Source organism: Phalacrocorax aristotelis, chromosome 1 (genome assembly GCF_949628215.1).
Source record: "Phalacrocorax aristotelis chromosome 1, bGulAri2.1, whole genome shotgun sequence".
NCBI classification, from domain to species: domain Eukaryota; kingdom Metazoa; phylum Chordata; class Aves; order Suliformes; family Phalacrocoracidae; genus Phalacrocorax; species Phalacrocorax aristotelis.
Window position 1 is genome coordinate 180,337,466 of NC_134276.1, and position 23,687 is coordinate 180,361,152.

Consider the following 23,687-nt stretch of genomic DNA (forward strand, 5'->3'; position numbering starts at 1 on the left):
GAAGTGAAAGAGAAATAATGACAATAATGAAGAGGCACAACATTGATTTTAATTCGTAGTAGCAGTATGAAGATCCGGGTCTGATGAATCAGAAGGGGGAAGCTGGCACAGGAGCCTGCTGTGATTTGTTGCATACATTTGTTTCCATTTTTATCCATTAGCAGCACTGTGAGCATTCGGATGCAGCCGAGAGATCGGGAATGGGGAGCCGGGGGAGGGGAACTTGGGCTGTTAAAGCTTTGATAGGTGGTGAATTTATATCAGCTAGCTTTCTAATTTCCTGTTAAAACGCCCAGGCCCCTTTCTCCTTGCCTTATTTAGAAAATAAATAAATAAATGGCAGAGTTACCATTCCGTTTCCTCATTCCAAGCGGCAGCTTGGGAGCATTTCCATCACCTCAACAGTTTTATGGACCTTTCCGGTAAGGCAGCCGGTCTTGGAGGTTGGTGCAGTACCATTAGCATATGCCTGTGCAAAATATTTCATCCCTTTGTGACTCCCTTTTGATCAATTAAGTTTACATAGCTCTTTCCAAGTAAGTTCATAGAGACAAATCTGTACACAGCCTCTTTGTGGTACTAAGTTTATTTTCATTGCTGAAGTGCAGCAGCTGGTGTGATGCAAACCTACATGTATGCTTGGGGGGGGCGAGGGAGGTAAGTGCTTTACAGCAGTTGCTGTGTGAGCAGGTTTTCATAAAGCCTGTGACACATGAACAAATACAAAGAAATTCAAGTGTACAGCATTGCCAACTTGCTGTCTCTGGCTGTGAGCACACTGATCTCTGGTGTCTACAGATGCAGCCTGTTTGTGCTCGTCCAGGTAGAGTTTGACCTTACGTTTGAACAGAAGCTAGTGACGTGCCATGGAATACATTAATATGTGCACTTAGGGAAAAAAAAAAAAGAGAAGTACCTTTGGCTGTGGTCGTCTTTTTAATTTAGAACTGGTTTCTGTAAAATTTCAGTAATGAAATAAATATTGAATAAACATTAAAGAGGGAGAGAGATTTCAGGTTTTGAAGATAACATGACTGTAGTTAATGAGCAGTATAGATTTGTAAATAATAAACTCTGTCACAGTTTGGAATATAATACAAAGTTAATGGAAGGATTACTAGTACTTGATGCAGTACTTCAGGGTATTTGTGGGTCTTTTGAAGCATTTGGTGAATTTTAAACACTTATAATCTAGCAAGGGAAAATACCTCAAAATGAGTCGTTGAGAAACACCCCCAGGAGTTGACTCAAGGATAACAAAGACAGTCGTGACTTAACAACCTTGTTAGCTGTTGTTAGAATTAGCAGATGAAATTAGATCAGGAGACGTACATAGTAAAGAGTGGAGATGTGTTCATCTAGTCTTTAAAACAACTAGAAATGTGTAATATGCAGAAGAATATCATATGACTTGGCAAGTTAATGCATCTATGGGGAAATAATCCAAGCTATGATGATATACTGTGAATAGAAAGCAGTGTTGCAGAGGGGACCAGCACATGTGGACAAATGGCAGTTAGGTTTGCTATACACTAATAGCAGTAATACTTGCAAAAAGGAGTTAATAATGCTGTACTAAGAAAGGGCATGTCACAGGCACAGGAAAGTAACTGCCCCTACTTAAATGTCTGTTGGACTGCACCAGGACTATTAAATTAAATTACAGCCGCTTCCCATATTGAAACATAGGAGCAAACAGACAGGGTTCGCTAAAGAGCAGCAGATGGATTTCAGGCCTGGGTTATGAGAAAAGATAAAAAATTATGTATGTAGCATATTTGTATCCAATGGATAATTATTAGAAGAGCCCAGATAATTATGCAGAGAGGAGACAAGTTTTAAGGGAAATTTTGAAAGGTTACAATAGTTGCAGAAAAGTGTTGAAGAATAAGGAGAAAGATTTGGATGAGTTGTTATGGTTTTTTTCACTGAGATTAATTGAATCATGTGAAACCTATTCAAAAAGATTTTTTGGCTGTGTGACAAGTTGGAGCGAAGTGGCAGCTTGCAGAGCAGCGCTGGGGTGGCGGAGGTGAGCTGCGGCTGGTGCAGCCCATCTGTCTGCCCTCTGAGCCCCGGCGGCTGGCGGGGGCTTCAGACCGGCCTGGGCTGTAACTCTTCTCAAGCCCCTAAAGCCAGCCTGAGAGCTTTGAACTCACCAGGAATTCAAGGTGGGGTTGTTTGTGCTTTTAAAAAATATATGTGGGTTTCAGGCAAAATTGCTAGTTGGTTAGTGGAAATGTAATACGGAACTTGAAGTTTGATGTCTGTTGATAAGCTATTAATTCATACCTGACAGTGTAAAAGAAATGTGTGAGATGGTTTTTGTGTAAGCATGTTGGAGTATTAGAAAAATAATTAAAACAATGATTTGTTACTACTAATTGATAGTTTACAGGTGATAAGTTTATAATAATACATGAAGAATTTGTCCTTTATAGGAAGATATCTAGTGCTTTGGAGTTTTTTCCCAGTTATCCTTTCAATTTTTTGTGATGAACATTTGTTTTACTGCCTGGCATACTTTAGTTTTCTGTTAGGCTTTCCTTGAATACATTGTTTTGCCTCTGTACTTCCATGGTCCCAGTTTGTTATTGATCGTTATTGTATATGATGTCCTGTTTACCTTAGGAGACTTTAGGAGTTCTCTGATTAAAACAAACAAAAAAAAAGAGGAAGGGGAAAAAAAAAACCCCAAACCTGATAAATATGTATACAGACTTTTAAATGTTAATGTTGTCTGGCCAAGCTTCAAACTTTTTTGGAGAGTATTTTAGAAGGAGCTGTTAAAAGTGTGATGAATAGCAGCGGGACACCACTAAAGCACTAATGATCTGTGGAAAAATGACACTAAAACAAGCTTGAGGTTATCAACCTTTCGCTTTTGAGACTTATATTACAAATACTTCAACCCCTTGCTTAGAACCTTTCCTTCATTTTGTTTTGCTGTTTCCTGAAAGCAAACATGATGATAATTTCATTTGAGTCACACGTGTTAGAGGTGTCTCTTTTCCTGATGGAAATAATATGCTTTATGCTACTTTGCACATGCATTTTTGCTATCTGTTGCTTTGGATCCTGTCCTTTCTTTTACAGCAAAAGGGAAGGGATGTGTGGGGTGAGGATGGTGCACAAAAGGGTTTCCCTGCTCTTGCAGCGTTGGCACTTTGAGAATGTGGAGCAGTTTTGGAGCATAATGGGGAAGTTTTTCTACTACGTTACGAGTTCTGATTATAAAAAATTTTTACGTGTTAATAATAGATTTGATAAAACTTGTTCTGTAGTTAGTCCTCTCTTTTAATAACATCTTAGTTATATAGATTTCATCGTTCTGCAAACCTGATTAGTATTTTAAGGATGAAAATAGCCTGAAGACTCTTCCAGTCCATTTTTTAATGGTGTCCATTTCTTTTATTCAAAGCAGAATAAACTTTTATTCAAAGTTTAAAATAGATACAGACAGCACGAGGCCATCACAGTCTCATCTTCTGCTTTGTATACTTTCTAAAGCAAGAAGAGACATGTAGGATGTTTGGTTACCCGCCACGTAAGCAGTGTGCAGCATCCAGCCTCTTATTATTACAGCAAGTCCCATAACTGATGTTTTGGAAAAATGCATGTTCCAGAAAGGCAGGCAGGCAGTGGCTTTTCAGCGAACCATTTTGATAGTTTTATTCATCAGCAGATCTTCCCATCAGAAGGTGGTGATTAGTTTGATTTTTACTGGCTTTGAGTTCCAACCATTTGTTTTTCCTGTGCAGCTTTTCATTGCCTCCCTTGCCCATCAAGACATGGAGAAGCTCTTGAGCGCTTAACACATCCTTCATATGACAGCTCTTACGCACTGTGTAATCAAGTCACAGTCCAAACTCTTCCAATATGATATTATGTTTGCCGAGTCTTTCACTGCACAAGGCATTTTTATTACTCAAGTCACTCTTGGTACTCTTCTCAACGCCCTGTCCAATTTTCCAACCTTTTTAAAACAAACAAATCCAAACCAGGCAAAGCCCAGCATACATATTGGAGTTGAATATCGGGTTTAGTATAGGTCTCCCTACACAAGGCAAGTAGTGATCTTTTTGGTACTTGTACTCAGTCTTCCCCCATTTACACAAGCAATGATGGCATTAAATCTGTTGTTGCAGTTGCTGTTCGTTTGCTTACCTTGAATGATCTGCTCAGTCATTTTTAGAGTTGTCATGTCCTGGAATACGCTGCCGGTACTGCAGGTGTGGTCTGTGTTATTTATTCTTACATCTTTCATTTGGATGCTTAGTTGTGTGAATTTTCACTTATCATGACAGAAGTACTTATAACACGCAGAGGATTTTTTTACAGTGTGCGGCACTGGGGGATACCCAAGCTAGCTCTTGTTTAGCTGCCAAATGGGGTCTGGTCATAGTAACACAGAATTAATTCAGATTAACTCACTTCATTTCCAAGCCTTGAGCTAGGCTAGTGAATTCAAAGTGTACTGTACTGTGTGGTGCAGCAGTCCCTGGTGGGATGTAGGTGTTTGCAGTGGAAAAGCACACAAGTTTCAATATGTCTCAGTTCTTATTTTTAATTTGTGGTTGTTGCTCAGAGGTTTAAATACCTTTTAAACAGTTACAGTTCAAATGGTCATCCAAAATGCCTTAATTATTCATTAATTCCATTTTAAAAATCATTACCTAAAACAAAGGCTTGGGATTTGAAGGCTGTACAGAAGTGTCAATGATACTGGCCATATGCTGTTACACACTGATGTACAACGATACGACGCTCTTCCTGAGGCTATAAGGGCCAGTGTATTTGTGCAGAAACTTCAGCGATGTGCCTTCTCCAAGAGGTGTATAATTCCAGAATATGCCAGAGGAGACCTGGTGTGGATGTGGCCTCAAATTTGAGGCCAGTTAAAGTCATGTTTTTCTCACAAACTTACTGCAGAACACAAAACGAGAGGAAATAACTTGGTCACTGAGTCATAGGTTGTCATGCGAGAGAAACTGAGTCCATGGCGGTCTATGGGGTATCCACATTGCTGGTCTCAGGAGGCCACAGAATACGTGGCACCAGTGTTGTAAAATGTCATCAGCCGCAGCCATAACGGCACTGGTGAGGTGTAGTAGTGCTTCCACGTGACAGTAGGGGAGCAGAGCATGTTCATGCTGCAGAGGGATCCAGGGAGGCATAGAAGGACCCTCTTATTTGGCAGGAAGATTTCCTTCCTCACCCCAACTCTGCTACATCTTTTCTGTTCCCTGTCTGTTAAACCAGACTACAGTAACAGACCTCTGTGTTTTTCATTTCTTCATTAATAGTGGCTGGTTTTCAGTCCTCAGAAGATGGCAACGTTTCCAAATGAGTCAAAATTTGTGTTACCAAATGAAAAACTCCTGAAAGGTGTGTAGGGCAAGGCTGGGACGCTGTGTGCTGTAGTGTGACCTCCAAGCCTTTGCAAGGTCTGCACACACAGACCTAGTGTGCAAGTATCTTGCAGACAAACAGATCAAAAGGTAGTGATGATTTCTTCTTGCAGTGATCAGCAAACTGGAAACTGCAAGATTCATCCCACAAGCCTACATCAGCACTAGGATCTCACCACTCCTGTTAGGGAATTGTCAAACTTCATCCGAAGCCCTGCTGTGGGCTTCCAGGGTGGTACCCCCTGGTGTGTCTGGTGTCACTACATAGCATGGCTTGCATAGGGACAGGACTGCACAAGTTTGGGAATTAGAGTAGAACGTGAACCTGCTAGCAAGTTAACAGCTTTATCCAACAAACATGTAATCAGGAGAGTTGGCACCCATTGTCCAAACTGGAATAATTTTTTCTTCTTGTCCTGTATATCTGATGAGTTTTTCTGGATTTTCCATTTATCACTGGTTTTCAGGCACACCAGTTCTGCTTCTGGGGTGAAACAGTCCATGTGGCTTGGGAAGGTGCAGTGGTCAGTGCCAGTTGGCTGGCTGTTGCTCATACCGCAGGCAAGCATACGCTATGCGACCTAATTTCAGTATGGAAACCCACTCTGTTTTAGAAAAGCAGCTGCTACCACATATTTCTGTAGCTTGCACGCAGATAGGAATACAACTGTGTCAGTGAATTGGCGTTGCCCTTCGTCTTGCAAGGCTTGGAGATACTGCTTATTGAAACTCTGCTTGTGCCATTCCTGCTCTGTGCTGCATCTCTAGAGCTATAATCTTCCATTGCCATCCTTTCTGATGGTATCTTGAATATAAAGGCTTGCCCATAAAAGCATACTGAGTTAATTCCTAAAAATCTCCTGTAGTGGATTAGGTGACCTTATGTTATAATCTGGACTCATCCCTCCAAATACACATTATATTTTCTAGTGTGATATTCCAATTTCATGGCTGCTAAATAGGTTGATAAAAATATGGAAACAAAGCAGTATAGCTAGAGAGAGGGATAGTTATTCCACTTTTTTTTCAACTGGTTTCAGTGGAATCATAATCTTTTTCTGGTTTTAAGTGAGAGTAAGAACAGCTGGTTTCTGCCAAGCGTAAGAGATTGTCTCCCCTTCCAGTATGGTAATTTTGAGGAAATGCTTAGCTGTGTTTGGTTAAAGACTGATGCAGCAATAGGAAGGTCATCATGTTGACTAATTGAAAAGGCCTTTACAAAGTACAAAGTCTTACAGAAATTGTAATTACAGGAGTCCTTAACCATGTGCTGCAGCATGTGGAAGCTACTTGTAAGACAGAGTCATCCTTTAGTTTTGAGATTACATTAAATCCCAAAGCCTGTAATTATATGCATGTTGCTGGCAGGAGCCCACGCTGGGCTGGTTGTGCTCATTGAACAGGGTCGTTAATGTTGTTTCTCTTCATGAGATCTACAAGAACTCTGGAAGGTGCAGTGCTGTTTGTGGTACCTAGTCCTTTCACTGCTGCTTCTGCTGGGAGGGCAGTCATATTACCTTGGCTGTGGTTTATTTCATTATCTTTTGAAAAATAATGGGTTCTTTACTAACTGCTGGTTCAGAAGATATAAGGACAAATTATTAATAATGCTCCTGAAAGAAAGCACTCTCTTCTGTCATCGTAAACCGAGCCAAAGAAAGGGTACAGACACATGTACGTACTGGAAGTGGAGTGATATCTGAAACGTTTCCCAAACTATTGGTTTTGTGAAGAGACATCTTTCTGAATTAAACCTCAACTAGTTGTGGCTATGCTTGAAATTACCTTTGAGAGACTGCATTGTACTTGTGCTACTAAACGTTTCTAATTTTTGCTGTACAGGCTGTATCTTCATATTTTGTAATTCTCTTAAATCCCTAATTATTTTTAAACAAAGATTTGCAGCCAGGAAAGCCTGGGAAAGGCTGAACAGCCAGCAACTGAAACAAGATTAGGAATGAAAAGTCAGAGTTGTGCTACATATCTCAGAGGTCTTTTGAGGACAGTTTCTCCAGTAAGAAACATCTTTCAACCTCTGTATATCAACGCAGTTTCACTGCAAAGGACAGTTTTAATTTTTGCCAGTAATTGGTACGGGCTGGCATAAAGCATTTTTGCAAAGCTCTGGTGTGGGATTGCTGTGAGAATAATGTAGAGAATGCTCTTCCTTTCATTATGCTAGAGGGTAGTGTGTACTGGAGAGTTATTTTCATATAGAAAAGGTGTATGTATTCTGTTTCCTTTAACACTACATTATAGATTTTATAAAATATATTGCTAAATCAGACTTTTTTTAAAAAAATCAATTAAAATGTGATTCTTTGCTGCATTATAAAACACTTTAACAAAAAGCCATCCCGGTATGTGGCAATATTGACTGATTTTACCACCAACTGTTTAATACCAGCCGATTCAAAAAGGCTAACATTGCTTGGAGCCAATAAATTTAGATTTACTTTTTTCCCCCCCCCTGTTCAGAAAGCCCTTGGATTATTTCTTACTAACCTGTTCCTAGGCAACAAAGCTACCATGTTTGTACCATGCCACAGGAATGGTGTTTTGGTATCCCCTCAGATATGTAACAGATTTATTGTCATCACCTGTTACCACTTTCAGCACTCCGGTATTCTTGCTTTCCAACATGCTGCGTCTTCTATGGGGAATGTTCTGCAGCAGTGGTCCTCAGAAGCCACTGCACCTCTCAGGGACTTCTCATGACCTATAAAGCCTTCTGCTGCAATGTCTGCGTGAAATTGTCCGACAGTGTTGCAAAGGTGGTTATTACAGCTAGGAAATAGCTGCTGTAGTTGATTTAATAAAAATGTAAATTTACAAGACCTTCCAAACCATGCAAAGCTGAGGAGTTGTCTGCGTTGATAATCTGAGCTCTGGGGAACAACAGGATGGTTTTACTGTGCTTTCCTTTTTATTCCCTCTCCCTGTAGTGAGGGGGAACCTTTGTAATGAAACACTATCCATAGCAAAATGCTGGTTTGCCTGAGTCTGCTGCTGCATGGGGATACAGCTTGTGTCTTTGGGTGAAAAATGCTCAAATTTTGTTTTGTTTAGATTGAGATTCTTGGTTTTGTTGCTAGTTCTTGATTGATGTAAGGACATATCAAACACAATAGCAGAAATGTTTCAGTTTTCAAAACAGAAGTATCCATACAGTGATTTATTATTTTCAGAGCTAAATTATTTCTCTATTTGCTTAAAAATATGACTTTTTATTTGAATAACGTGGCAGGTGCCAGCGGTATCTTTTAAAATGATGGAACAAAGTATTCAGTTATACAAAATCTTATTGCATTCAGAGTTCATAATATTTCATTTCAGTTTTCTTATCGAGATGGATCCGCTAGATATCATTTATGTTTTCCTGACAAATTAAACATTTGATATCTGTATGTCTGTCTGGTTGCCTAAGTGTTTTGTTGAGGCTGTAGTTTGAGCGTATCACTGTCTTCATTGGACCCTACGGGTTGGCTTTCTAAAAGGGCTGGGTCTTCGGTGTACACCGCTTTGACCAAGTGAGTAGTCTGTGGTGTGTCCCCTTCGTAGTGGTGACACAGGAACTTGACCTGCAAAGAAAAACAGAAGCATGCGACATCCAAGAGCAATGATGGCAGCTCACATGGATAAATCCTCTGTAAAGTAAAAGAGGGGAAAACGTGGTAACTGGTTTTAAGATGCTGCTCAGTCAGTGCGTGAAAGGAAGTATTTTATGCAGCATGTGGGTGGAATTGAACCAAGAAGTATCTTCTGGATATATATTCCTATAAAATGGAAGGGTCTGAGTATTGGAGTTATGTTTTGTGGATTAATAAATGCATTTTTGGCAAAATTAATTTTTTTCTCCAAACACAATTTGATATCTTGCAGAATTTGTGTTCTTCACTGAATGCTGTGTTTTCACAGAAATTTCCTGATGGTGTCTAAATGTCACACTATAAACACATTATGATCTTCTATTTCATTTAGAGAAATTTCATTACATTTTTTTTATATCTTGCAGAGAAGTGTAATAGATCTTAACTTTTTTGATTCATTTATTTTGGCTAATGTGATCCAGTAAGATTAACTAGAAGATGGTGTTAAATAGGACACGTATATCATACTGCCTGTCTTACAATATGGAAATACAAGCTTCTATCATCTAGTGACCTTCTACTGAGTATTTATGAACACAAATTCAGTTGAGAAAATATTTGTGTGTTATATATATCGTAGAGTTTATAAATAACCTTTCCGACTCTTGAAGAAAAGACTGAGTGCAGCAATAAAAATGATAAAAATTCATGCTGCTGTCCGAAAGGATTAAAATGAAAAGAGGGATTTTTACAGATGAGTCCAGAGAAAATAATAATAAAATTTGTAGCTCTGTTAATTACTAAGAAAGAAATGTAATTAGCAAAGACTTTAACCTGTGTTATATAGTGTATAAATAACTTTTCAGTATGACTGAAGGTTTTTGATCACCTAATATTACATTACATATCCTTCCTCCCCCCCTCCCCCCATTTTTTTACCTCCTCCCCCATTTTTTCTCCTGAACAACCAGTTGAGTCCATCTGCAGAGCTGAATGACTGACACCTCAGAAAATTATGGCTGACTTTTGGCAAGTTGAGAAACAGAATAATCACAAAATACTTAATTTGGTAAAAAAAAAAAAGATCTATTCTGAACATTTAAGAATACCTGAGGTGTACTTAAATTCACTTCAGAAGCAGGACTTTGGGCAAGAACAGTTCTGGCAATCGTGGTGATTGCTCTCCTGCAAGAAGGTGCAAAAACCATGAGCATCATGAGTGAATATTTTAGAAATTGTTCCAAGAACTGGATTGCTTTGTTTGAACTACCAAAAACCAGGGGAAAAGCCCTGCAGTAAATACAATATATCATTGCATTCAGTGCTGTACTTGAAGTATGAAATCTTTGTCATATGAAATCTTTGTGAGGAATTCAAATCCGCACATGACCTCCCTTGGCAAGGACAGAAAAACTGTGAAGAAACATAAGCAAAAAATAATCCTATTGACTTGGTTGGAAGTGGCTATTGCTGTGCTTCAGAGGCTATTTAGCATATGCATCAGTAATCTAGAAGAAGTAATAAAGAATACAATAAGCTTTTTGGATCAAGGACAACATCCTTTCTCTGTTAGTAAAGCCCTATCTGACCAGGTCTGCAGCTCTTTTTGCATATGTATCACAGTTTCTGTATTACAGTTTTAGATCTTTATATACATTTTTACATAACCACATTGGGGCTCAGCATGTCTTTACACAAAGGCTTGATTTTTTTTCTTCTTTTTTAACTCCTGTGTCTGAACTCTTTGTCATGACCTCCTCGCTCCGTGTGTGAGCTCTGCTTTGCCTTCTCTGCCAAGGGGGCTGAACCAGGGAGTCAGATCCCAAAGGCAAGTAGAGGCAGTTCTTTCTCATGGTGCAGATGCAACCTCTTGCTGTTCTCTGCACAGCAGAAGTCCTCAAAGATGTCAAAATTACGCTCTGAAGGAGAGAATACAAAAGTGGACTCTCGAGTCAAGAGCTGCTCACCAAGACCACCTTGTTTTGAAGGGCAGGAGGAGCGCTGCGGACTCACCTGGCTCTGGTGCTGGCAGGTGATGGCAAGGTTTGTCACCAAAGAGGTGGGAGTGGAGACGTGTCTGATTTAGGCAGTGCTGACCCCACACTCTGCACAGTCTCCCTTGCCTGTATTGACTGGGAAGAATCAAAAAACAAATATTAGGGCAGCTAAATGATCATCTTACAGTACCTTCTGGATACCCTCGAGGTGTAAGGGCAGGTCTTTAAATGGGTCTGTTTGTGCGCAAGATTTACGGCATCAAGGGCAGATGAAAAGACATCAGTATGGATTCTGGGTGCTGGTCTGCAGAGAGGGAGCAGCAAGTCCAGGGCAGAAAGAACTGCGAGCAGGGGCTGTGCGCTGAGGCTGTAGCCTCGTGATGGTGTCTGGAACAGCACAAAGAGACAAAATGGGATACAGAGTGGTATTGATTGGTACTATTGGTGTGAAGTCCTGTTACCTGAGCAGGAGGTATGGTGGCAAGTTTTCTCGTCAAAAAGCATATTGGCAGCATTGACAGAGAGCCACTTACTCTTCACTTGGTTTTTTTCTCTATGGGGGGGATGAGAATACACCACAACTCTCCCCTTCCCTCTCCGTCATAGTCCAAAATTTTATATTTTCCTTCCAGGCCGCTGAATTACTCTGGCTTAAACCTCCATGTTCTTTCCCTGGTTTCACCCCTTCTTGCATGTCCTGTCCGTCCCTGGCTGGAGGTCTGCAGTTACAGGGCTGCAGCGATCAGCCCATGGCTTCGGGGGCATCTACTTTTCTGCTTGTTGGTTTTTACAGCTGTTTGCAACAACAGCCGTTACAAGGGGTGATAACAAGGTTGGTGAACGTATTACTTGATTACCCCTATCGGGTTTTAATGACAACAAAATAAAATCAATTTTCACCAGGCCTGTCTGGGCAGTTGCAATTGAGCTGATGATATGTTTCACCTTGACTTTGGAAATACAGCTGTTGCTATAACCAGTAAAACAATAATAATAAAATAAGAAAATAAGAAAAACAATTACGTAATAGTGCATTGGAATCTGGGAACCTGATGTAGGGCAGGGCGGGCAGGGAGACAGACACGCCTCCAAGTGTGAAAGCTGTCCATACCTCCTGGCTTCCCATAGCTGATGGTAGAAGGTGTGCACCCTAACACTGGACCATAACATTAAATAGAGCCATGGGTAAAAGATGTCAGAAGATAAACTGAGCAATTTTTAAATCAAAGCAAATGAATGGGACAGAGTAAGTGGAGACAGTTTTAAATATATCACCCAAGTGAAGCAGAAGTCTTGACAAAGAAATAATTACCTATTGTTTTAAAGGAGAGTATCTTACGCAGTGCTGGTTTCTCTGCATAAATCTGACTTGACAGACTTTATATGCTTTGCTTGCTTGCTTCGTTTTTAGAATGGTTGTGGAGTTTTGCCTTTTCCTAAATTTTTGGCTCCATATAGGTGGGATGGAGCTCTCGCTTAAGCGGTGTGCTCCACTTCATCGTTTTCTGAATGAATTGTAAAGGCAGATTAATTTGCTGTCTGAATAGGCCTAAGAGGACCTAAAACTCCTGGTGGGCTGAAGAGATCTTACAAATGGTGCAATGTTTGGCAAAATAAATTCTCAGCTGTGCTAAAAGCTGCTGTCTGGTGAGGGAGAAAACCTGATTCACGGTGTTTTCTATGCAGCATCATTTTATTTATTTTGGTGTGATCAAATGCTCACAGTCCTGCCCACGCACAACAATCTATCACTTCCCTCGGACTCTCGCCCTCCCCCTGTGGTCTGTGCTTCAGCAGCTGTAATATACTTGTCTACAATTGTCAAAAAGCTTTCCTGGTGATAAAATCAGGCTTTTTCTTTTCTTCTTCCCTATAGATCTCCAAGATTAAATCTTTAATATGCTTTGATTAGAGTATTTTCCATTTCAAATAGGTTCCTTATCCCCCAGGAGTAGGATTCCTAGTATTTTTGCCCTGTATATCCAGAGGGAGCTGTAAGGGAAAGGAAAGAAGTAAGGAAAGAGAAGAGAAAAATCACCACGTCTGCTGAAACACGGGGCCCTTTGCCTGGCACAGCAACCATCGCTCCCTGCACAGTCAGGGGATGCAAGAGACTGGGGAAAGGCTCCCTCTAATATCCGTGTCCATGCTGTGCAGTTGGTGCTTTCTAGCTTTTAAAGAAATACCGCTTTTTAAGCCCTTCATCTCCCCATGCAGGAGGTGGTGGTGGTAGTAGTGAATGACACAGCTTTGCTGGATGACACGGAGCTGATCTCTGCATCAGCCAAGAGGAATTAAGCTTTGTCACTCCCCGCCGGGGCTACCTTTCGCCTGGTATGTGCGGGAGGAGGAATTCAGAGGCTCCTGCTGCATTCACCCGAGCAGAGCCCTGAGCGTGCTTTGCCAGGGGAGGCAGGCAGCGAGAATGATAGCTGTCTCTTTTAAATGCCGCTGTCAAATCCTGAGGAGACTTGCTAAAGGTAACGTGCTTTCCTTCTTATTCATTCAGGGTCTCTGTTGCAGCCTTCCAGAGACATAGCCTAATGTTTTTACTTTTAAATATGACCGTCCCTCCAATTTACTGTCAGGCAACAAAGAACTCTGAATACGGAAAGGTGTAGGGGCTCTTTCAGTTAAAATCCTTACATGTCCCATGCTGTGGTCCTGCTAGGAAGATAAGTTCCTGTTTTCTTTTTCTTTTTTTATATTGCTAAAAGGAGGAATTTTTTTTCTAAGTGAAGTGCTAAAGTTATTGTGGGGGTGTAATTGTTCCGTATTTCTGCTAACCGCTCACAGGAGTCCCTCCTGGGTCAGGGCATGCTTTGCCTTACAGGGAACAACCAACAGTGATATTCAGGACCTATATCCATGCTGGTTTCTGTCGTTTAATGTCTTTTGTAAGCTATTTCTATCTATGCTTTAGATGCCAAAGACTGTTGTGTGTGGTGAAGTACAGCTAGCAGCATGTGTTTTTCAGGGCTGCACTGGCATGTCACACTTGTGAAGTTAATTTGCCTGTTAGAGCAGTGTGCGTTTTATGTTACTGTAAATCTTTGTAGTCTCTGGTTTTATTGCTTAGAACTTTAAAATACTACTTGCATCTTACTCTGAGTCCTGTGTGATTATTAAAGCAGCGGTGTGAAAACCTGTCTAGATAAGACACCTTCCCTCTTCAGAAATGAACATGTCTTAGTTTCTAAAAATAACTTAACAGATTTTTTTTTTTTTTTTTTAAATTACGTTTGATAGTCTTTCCTTCTCTATATAGAAAGGTTTGGTTTGGGATTTTGGATCAGCTTTTTGGTGCAAACTTCCAACATTATACTAGCATTGTGTGTCTGCAAATAAGAAGCTCCTGTTGTTTAGCTTGGGCACTGTGAAACATTTAATGGCCATTACTGTGCAGCTGGAAACACATCCGTACGTGAATGAAACTATTTGTATCAGCCTAGCTCGAAAAATCAGAAATCTTGATTGTTAGTCAGTATCGCTCAAAATCAATTAGTGTTTTATTTTGTGGAAGCATGAAAGAGTAAGATGCTAATACAATGTTAATACAATGAGGTCAGTGATGGGAAAAGAATATCACAATCAAACTTAAATAATGCATTTTCCTGTTCTTTAGATTGCTGTATGGGGCCACGTTGTTCAAAACATATGAACTCAAATATTTATTCATCATCCCCTTCTGTAGATTTGCTTCTCTTTCAAACCGGTGCTGGGTAATGCCTGTTTTTCTTGTATGTGTAAAATGTTTCTATTTTGGTAGCTCTATTACACATTTATCAGGTTGGGAGTCAGCGTTTTCTTTTCCTGGTTTGAGTAGAGGAGCTCTTTTGTCTGCTGATGTCTTTATAAGACAGATCTGGGCACTTATTTAGTCTCTCACTGATGAGAGCTGTTGTCCACTTAAATACAGTGTACCCAGGAATAACCAATATTCTTATACATCATAGCCATCGCATTTCTTTTATGCTTCCATCATTCAACAGAACTCAGGCTAGTTGTTTTTTGTCCTTCAAAATAATCTTAACTTCCTTTGAGACTCCTCGCTCCTCCCACTCCCTCTCAATAGGAACTGGCGTGATACTATTGATTTCTTTGCATTAAAGAACTGTGCCTTACGCTTGTCTTACTATTAACAGTTGATTAAAAACAACAACAAAAAAAAGGCAGTCTAGAGGTATGTTCATATGTTCTCCTGTAAGCCTTACGCATGCTGGACCGGAGTTGCTGTCCTAATGGACAGGCTTCTGAACTTTTACCATTTTGGGTAAAACCTTTGTTCTTTTAGCTAACTCTTCTGCATTCTATGGCCTTGACTTTTGCATCTCAGACAGCAGTTACGGACTGCTCAACACGATCAGGCTAGCTAAGGACAGGGGTTGGACCTTCATGTTCTTAGTGTGGCGAGGACTCTTGCCATCAGCTGGCAACCTCCTGCTGCTGCATCAGCTGGGAGATCCCCTTCTCTTTCAGCTTGCTAGTTCGGGGGTTTGGCACTTTTGTTGAATTCCTTTGCTCCAAAAGCAATTTTCCTTGCTTTAGTAATTCCCCTCAGCCTCTCTCTGCTAGGGTCTTCTGCACTAATTGTGTACCTTTGTGCAGTTACCCAAAATAATTTCTTTACTATCTTCTAGGCCGTTCCATGGTGAAAAGAAATAGGCATGCTGCACACTTGATTATTGTATTGTGTTTTTAATAAATTATGCATGTACAGTTAATTGTACATCAAAAAGTGAAAATCTCTCCTTCCCTTTATTTGTCTATGTCATTTTCTATGCCTGTCTTGACAAAGTAAGCTTGTAACTTCATTTCTTGTTCTTTCAGATAAGGATGTAAACGGAAATGCCTCATATGGGCAGCTGGAGACTCTCCAAAAGCAATTCTTCCCAACAGGGAAATGTTCAGGCAATATTGTGTTTTACAGCAATTACACTCCCCTCTTCCTATGCTTCATCTTAACCTTTCAAAGCAAAAAGCAGAGTTTTGTCTCTTTGGATTGCTACGTGCACTTAGTTTGTCATTTAAAGATCTCTGACAGGAGAATTTTCAAGTATTCTGAGTGAATTTCAAGGCAAAAATACCAAATAGTTGTGGGCACACTCTCCAAAATCTGGTCAGTGACCCACTGCTTCTTTTCCTTCCTGTAGCTGGGAGTCAGAGCCTGCAGTGTGACAAGCGATATCTCTCTTGTCCTCAACTCCAGCATCATCTCCAGATGGGAACATCAGTCTCTCTCTCAGTCCTCTACCCTCAAATTTATGCCAGTCGCAAAACAGGCACAATCGTAGCATTACAGAGTGGTTTGGGTTGGAATGGACCTTCAAAGATCATCTAGTCCACCCTCCCTGCCCCCCGGTCCTCCTTCACCACTGCCCCTGCCCCGTGCACTCCTTCTGTGCCATATTGCCTCTCTGGGCACAAGGGCCACAGCATCTGCTGAGGCTGCCATGCATCAAGTCTTTTTCTGTATTTCCACTGTAACAGCTACCCCCTCTTAGGGCAAAATATGTGGCAAACAAGTACGCACGCAGTAATTACTCATGCAGGAAATATAAAATGCTATAAGATGCATTTCTTTAATAGGTATTATACTTCAGTTTTGTGAGTCTTTATTTCGGAGGTCAGTACATTTTCAGTAACGAGTTGCATGTTACCAAGCTCAGGCGAAGCTCTATATTTGTGTCCATTAACAAGCAACCATGGAAGAAAAGTATTATTTTAACTGATGATGCAATTTGCAAGAAGGATGCTGTGTGAGACTGTTGTCTCATACATGCTGAGACATGATTTGAATTTGGATCTAATCTATCTAATTAAGAACGAAAAAAGCATTCCTGTTTTGTTTTTTTTTCACCAGTGTGTTGTTTCTACACAATTTTTCAGTTACAGATCTTTTTTAATAGCAGTTAAAATGTTTACGGTGGATGGGAATTTGTGCTGCAGTTACCTTTTTTTTTTTCATGTGTAAGTCTCTCATGCTTTTACCTTTGAGCTGAAATATTGCTGTCTCAGTCTCTCTTTCGTTGTGATTATCTACATGTATTTGGAAATATATGTGAATGTGTATATATATATTTTAAGCAATGTTAAAGTAAAAGTAGTTAGGTAGTTCCGAAAAGAAAAAAGGTATGTTCTCTCTCATATTAGCTACTAAAATTTGCACTGAGAAGGTTTTTTTAAATTTTTATATATTCTTTTAATTTTTTTATCTCCCATCCCAAAAGAGCAAGGTAAGACAAAAGCTAAATTAAGAATCTGAAGTGGTAGCCAATTTTATAGATGTGTCTATAAGAAGTCCTGGGCTTGGAGAGAATGGTAACTTATATTTGGACCAGTTAAATATAAGGAAATGCCATGTTTGAAATTGTAAGTGCAACTACAAATCTGCTCTTTATACAGCTGCTTGTATTGTAGAATTTTTTTTTTGTATTGTGGAGAAATATTAGGTTTTCTTCCCCTAAATTTATTTAAGATCCTGGGCACTGATCAGTATGCTGTGCATACCAAAGAGTCTGTGGTAATCACTTACATATATTGAATATACATGCTAAACCAAAATTGCACAATTTACGATAATTACGTTAAATATAACAGTGTAGTACAATAGTGAAAAGTTGCTGAAATGTGTAAGCTGGTCAGGTTTACAGCTAAATTAATCACTTCATAGTTTAAAAATTGCCTTTCAAGCGGTGCATTACAAAGCCTTGGCTGTGGTTAATTTATGTATGGACATGTTCAGATTTTCCTTTATTAGCCCCAAGAACAGGTCTTCTAGGAAGCTGTGCCTACTGCATAAAGTTGCTTACAGAAATGTGTCTCTCTGTTAGAGGCAGGAATGCATTTTTTTAATGTACCCAGATCAGTGAAGTTATTCCGGATATTATAATGGAACCAGAATAAGAGCACTCTGATAAAGATGTCAACCGCTGTTACACAGCACATACTGTAAGGAGCCGAGTGGTCTGCCTTTCACCCATCAAAGCTTTATAGTGTATCTTCAGGGTAATTTATCACCTACTGCGCATACAGATCCTTTCTGCAGACATAGATTTTTATGCTCCCAATATGTTTCCAATACAGTGAGATAAAGCAAGCCTAAAAGACAGGATGGTGCGCTCCAATTTACAAGATGATCAGTTATCTAAAAATTGGTTAAGGGCCTAAAACATCAAAGGATGAATTCTGAATGTAGCTGGATGTAGGTTATACTTTGCTTTGTGCACAAGCAACTACAAGAACAAACCCAGATTTCAGTGGTTTTTTTTTTAAGCACGAAATTAAAATGCTGTTAAGGACTTGACAATGAGGCTGTATAGAATGTTATTACAAACTTGCCAGTGTTCCAGAGAATCAGCCCTGGTTGTGACAGCAAGTTACCAGCCCGCACATTATTTTAATAGTAATTCTGACTATGTGGTCTCTTTTTCTCAGTAAATTGCTCATAAAAGTACAGGTTCACAGTAATAGAACTGAGTCAACAGCTTGCTTTGATTGAAGTAAAAGGACAAGTAACAATATCTGTAAGGACTTTTGAACACAGGTTAGTTCCCTGTCTTTCTAAAATCAGTTCTGAGTATTCAGAAAACCTAAGTGTGCTGACAAGTTCTATAAATCGGCGGTCAGCGTGGATTTGCTGGCTTTGTGCATTTGGTCGTGGTTTTGGAAATGTGCTTTGAGGTTTTTCGTACTCAACACGTGTTTATCCAAGTTGACCACATCTCTAATTTTTTCCGTTCTATTTCTAAAAGTGACAGCTTCTGATTTAGTAAACAAACTGTGGTGAAAGAATAATGAGAGCAAGCAAAATGTGGACACTTTCTTTTCTGCTAGCATGTGGGAACTTCAGGGCCATCTCCAGCGTTGCAGCCCTTCCTCAACAATGGCCGTTAGCACGTACTTTGTGAGAAGACAGGAGAGGGCACAGGGGAGAGCTGTGGACAAGTCTGCCAGTAAGGGAAGTTTTGCTTTTGACATCTCTCTCAGTGTTTGTAATAAAGAAAAAACAAATTAAATTCCCGTTTCTTGGGGCTTAGATTTGTTTTGGGGATTTTTTTTTTTTTTATGAAAAAAACCCACCATATTTTATTGAGAGGCTGTTTGTCAGATAAGAAAATGAAGCCAGAGTGACCGTGACCTGCTCTGTGTCATCCAGCTGGTCCGTGACAGCCTGGGATACAAGCCCAGCATGCTTACTCCTATTTCTGCATCATTGGTTAGGATTCATTACTGAAATTGGTAGAAACTATGAGAGAGCAGAGAAAACTACATGACTTTTTCCCTTCTAGATATTTCACCCATCCTGTCTTATTTTTTTTATTTGCACTTAAGAGCGCCTTTAGCCAAGATCGTTTTAAGATTGCTTTGGAATGGTAAGTGCCTGCACTATGATCACAGAAGGAGAGGGAGAGAGACCAATTTTTTGTTAAGAAGATGTTCTTCTGTAATTGGTGTTTAGGCTTTCTAGTGCCATGAGAGTATAGAACAAAAGAGGCAGATTTATTATATTTAATGAGTATTAGTCGTTCGCAATATTGTCTTTTTGTTCAAAAAGCTTCTTTGAACATATTGTTATAAGAAGTAATGAAGGGAGAAGATTTTTGTCTTCTGCAGCAAGCTGATCACAGTTCACAAGTTCAAGCAATATTTCTTCACTGCTAATATATTCAAGAACTGGCAAACTCTTTATTAATTATTCAGGATGATCTAAAGTACAGCAGCATACTAACCAATCTCCGTGAAACTTTGACAGAATAGAAAGACAAAAATACTTCCCAATTCAAACACGTACTACGAAAAGTAGGAGCATTGCTTCAGCCCTGGTGGTCTGGGAAGGTGCATGTGGCCAGAGTTTTGCAGGGGAACTGTCTCTTTTTTTATATAAGCTATATAGTTGTGTGCAGATGCCTGTAAGATGTGAAAAGAAAGCCACAAACATATGTAAAAAGAGATGGTAAGTGGCCGTTAGCTATCTGATATCTATTAGATATTAGTAGTTGATACCTGGTATGGTAGCTCTGATATCTGTTGCAGATATAAGATGTAGAGATCATCTGAGGGTTTTTCTCAGCACTTTTGGATTTGTGGGAGCTGGGTGGGGTACACAAATTCTCAGCTCATCCTTGCTGAACATCTTGCCCAGGAGTTCAGCAAGCATCTTGAACTTCTGCCTTGTCCCTAGCTGCGTGCTGGGGATAGCAGTACTTCTCTCTAAAGTATTCTGAGGAAAATGAAAAAAATATTATTGTGTGGCAGTTTATAGGCTTTCTAAATATTACCGTTGAATTGAAATTACTTAGAAAAGTAGTTTCTTGATAAGTGGTGCCAGCTTTAATATGAATGCAGGTGAGACATTTGAGCTGTAAATAACAGAGCCCCAGGCTGGCTCATGGATGGGGTATTGCACAAACTTCCTTCCGAGTATCAACCTTGCTGCAGGAGAGAACAACATTGCAGATGTTTTATGAGTTTCTTTTCTATGTCATTGTTGTTTTTTTTATATAGGTCTAGCAGACATCAGAGGGCAGAGACTCAAAATACTCCAGCATCTCGTTTCTGTCAGGAACCCAGTCTGGGTGAGCATCCCAGAGCGGCACAGGAGGTGTGAGGCAGGCTGGAGCAGAGCACTGGGTGGAAGCGCATGTTATGTATGGGGGAATAGAAGTTGCTGTTTTTGGCAGTGTGCAAAACCATACACCCATCCTTCCATTGTCATGACAGCTCTGGGTTTTCCTTTGCAACCAAATTAGCTCACTGCCCACGCAAATCTGGCGCCCACGGGAGTTCTTGTTACTTTGAGTGAAGGGTATCCACAGAATAACATGAATGGAGGTGAAGACCACGGAAACATGGAAAGGAAAAGGATGGCATGGAGTAGGAGAAAGGAGATGATACGCATTGCAGGCCTCTGCTTTGCAGTTAGCTGGTGGGACCCATGGACCCAAGCACGCTGTGGGTGCGCCAGTGGTGGTCGAAGGAGGTCTGAGCTGCGACTGGGGGAACAGGTGGCGGGAGCATGAGATGCAGCACTGCCAGGAGCTCTGCAGAGCAAACAGGACAGAGGAGAGAATGGGTGAAAGAGGAGCAGTGGGGGAGGTGTGAGAGAAGATGGAGGTGAAGCAGACGTGACTGCCGCTGAGGGTACAGCCTCTGCTGCTGGGAAGGTGCATGCAATGTGAAGAGAAACAGGGACCTGAGATGCCAAGGGTTAACCAGTAGGGATTAAAAACTGGTCACTTTATGAGAATGTTTTATCCTATATAAAGTTAAGTCTACAATTATTTGATCGTACTTACCTAGATGTTTTAGGAATGCATTGCAAGGTGAGGCTTCAGGTGGAAATGGGCTGTGGTTCCTCATGCGCCCAGGTGCAATAGGGAAGGATGGACCGACTCTCTCATGTGCTTTATAAATACTTAGTTTGGGAATCTGCTAAGTCTGAGATACTCTGTGGAACAGGGATAAGAGCATACCTGCATTTTCAGGCAGATTTCTGCATTTTTGCAGCTTAATCTGTCTCCCAGCATGACTCCCACGAGTAACACCTGCATTTCATTCTCCGCCACTGCAGCGGTACTGACGTGTTTCTGCTGCTGGAAGGTCCCACTGTGGGTACAGCGCCTAGGCGGGCGAGTGTCTCTGTCAGGGTAGGTTACAGCACCTCTCCAAACAGCTGGAAGTAAATTGACAAAAAGTAACCTCATTTCTGCTTCCCTACCTGCATTCCCCATGGGAGTGTGGCCCAGAGAGAGGGCTGCCCTGGGTGACACACAGGGAGGACTGCCCTGGGTGAACACTATCCTGAAGGGCTGAATTCATGCAAGTTGTGAGCAAAAAGAAACTTCTTCATAACATTTGTTTTCCTCGAGGGAAAATCTTGTGAACTTTGGAAGTAATTAAAAGTTTTATATTAACAGCTTCTGAAATTATTAGGAATATAAATGGATGGCATCTTCTGCATCATCAAATTGAGTTACCCCAGGCACTGTGTCATTCCCTTGTACTTGTGAGTATATGAAGTCTTAAAGATGCTGTCCTTTTTGTCTCCTTTCAGGGGTTGGCTTTAGAGCACCACTCCTCTAATATTTAGGATTCTTTAAGACTCCACCTTTAACATATTCAGCCCTGGGCAAAGGTTAAAGGAAAGCTTCAGCCCAGAAAGTTGTTATTACAGAGAAAGGAGAAGTATTATCTAAGTCTCCAGTGCAACCTCTATATCTTATTCCTTGAACTGCTCATCTGCAGTTTTTATTAATGCTGTTGGGAATTATGTCTTTAGTAGGAAAGGTGGCTTCCCTGAAAGTGTATTGGAGCAGGAAAGTTACTCCAGATTGGACTGATTATGAAGAGGCAAACACTAGTCATAATTTTCTGGAGTAGAAAAGTGTTATTGGGAATAATGCTATCATCTAACAGGCTTACTCTGCCTTAGCTTCTCAGTGGTGAATAGAGAAAGATGTTTAGCAAAGAAAATACCAGCTACGAAGTGACTGTATTACCATAGCGTATTGGTAAATGTCACCAATAAAATACAATTTAAATCCACAATACTCTTCAGGAGACATTTATGCTTTTAATGAACTACAATTTGACAGCCCTGTCTGGCGGAAAAAATTGTTGCTGGCATTTAGATCTCTTTTTTCGGGCATCCAGCATGTGTTTGTGACCTGTCAGAGACCAGTGCAGCTTTGCGAAGATACTGTGGGCATATTGTTCTCAGCAATATCACAAGCCAGTCGTGAATAACAAAGATGAAATTTCCTACCACATTATGAGGCTTATGTTGATATATCATTGCCTTCTCCCCAGCAGTCCAAATGAGTGCACCTTTTGACTATTTTAAGTTTTCCAGTGTCAGGGTGAATGGGTTTTTTTGTGGTTTTTTGTTGATTTTTTTTTTCTTTAGAGATATGCTGATGTACTTGTACATAAATTTCTGTAGACCTAAGATATTTTGGTATTGTTGTAGCACCTGTGGGTCAGGACTCTTATTTTGCTGAACCTAAGTATAAATTATAACGGTTCTTGTTCTATTGAGCTAAAAGCAGATAGTAATTGAGAGAAAGCATGAAAACCTGAGCAAATATGTAGTGTGAGCAGTTCTTTTTTACTGGACAAAAAAAAAAATCCTTGAAAGTAAAAAGAAGTTGCATGCTTCAACAAGAAACAAACATAAACTTTGTAATTAAGATCTGTTTTCTTAAAGAATGAGAAGGAGCAGAGGAAAAAGGGATTCCATGTTAGGTTTTGTTTTACAACTTTAAAAAAAATGCAGAGAGGTGCAGTGTTAAGCGAGCTCCTTGGTAAGTTGAGCAGTCCAGAAGACTGTCTAGTTGCATCTCATCATTTTCACTCTGGAGCTGTGTAACACAGTGATAAATGTGCCTGATGGCTGCTTTTAGGCAACGTTAAGGAGCTCCCAAGGCAGCAGGGAGCCCTTCCAAACACCGTCAGGAGCAAGTGCAAGGTAGGTTGTGCCTTAGAAGCACTTGAGCTCCCTTTGAAGAACGCGGTTCCCTCTCCTGTTCTCCTTTTAAGGACCATGTCAGGATGGTTCAGGCAAGGCCACCAAACCACCAACAGCAGGAGTTCTTGCAAACGCAAATGAGAGCCACCTCTTACATGCATACACTATGTAATATTGAACAGCATCTGTGCTGTGTTGGCTGACAGCTGTACTGAGGTAG

General features: G+C 40.4%; 1 protein-coding gene across 17 annotated transcripts in view; it reads left to right on the forward strand.

Annotated features, from left to right (window-relative positions):
• Positions 1-23,687, forward strand: part of GRIP1 (glutamate receptor interacting protein 1) — a 334,173-nt gene that overhangs the window by 159,167 nt on the left and 151,319 nt on the right. The window contains exon 1 of one of the 17 annotated variants that reach the window (XM_075080867.1): positions 13,382-13,478. The exons of the other annotated variants lie outside the window; for them this stretch is intronic. Coding sequence (XP_074936968.1) covers positions 13,424-13,478 — 55 coding nt within the window. The 5' untranslated portion in view covers positions 13,382-13,423. Of the gene's footprint in view, positions 1-13,381; positions 13,479-23,687 lie in introns of those variants that run through there. 17 annotated transcript variants of the gene reach the window in all.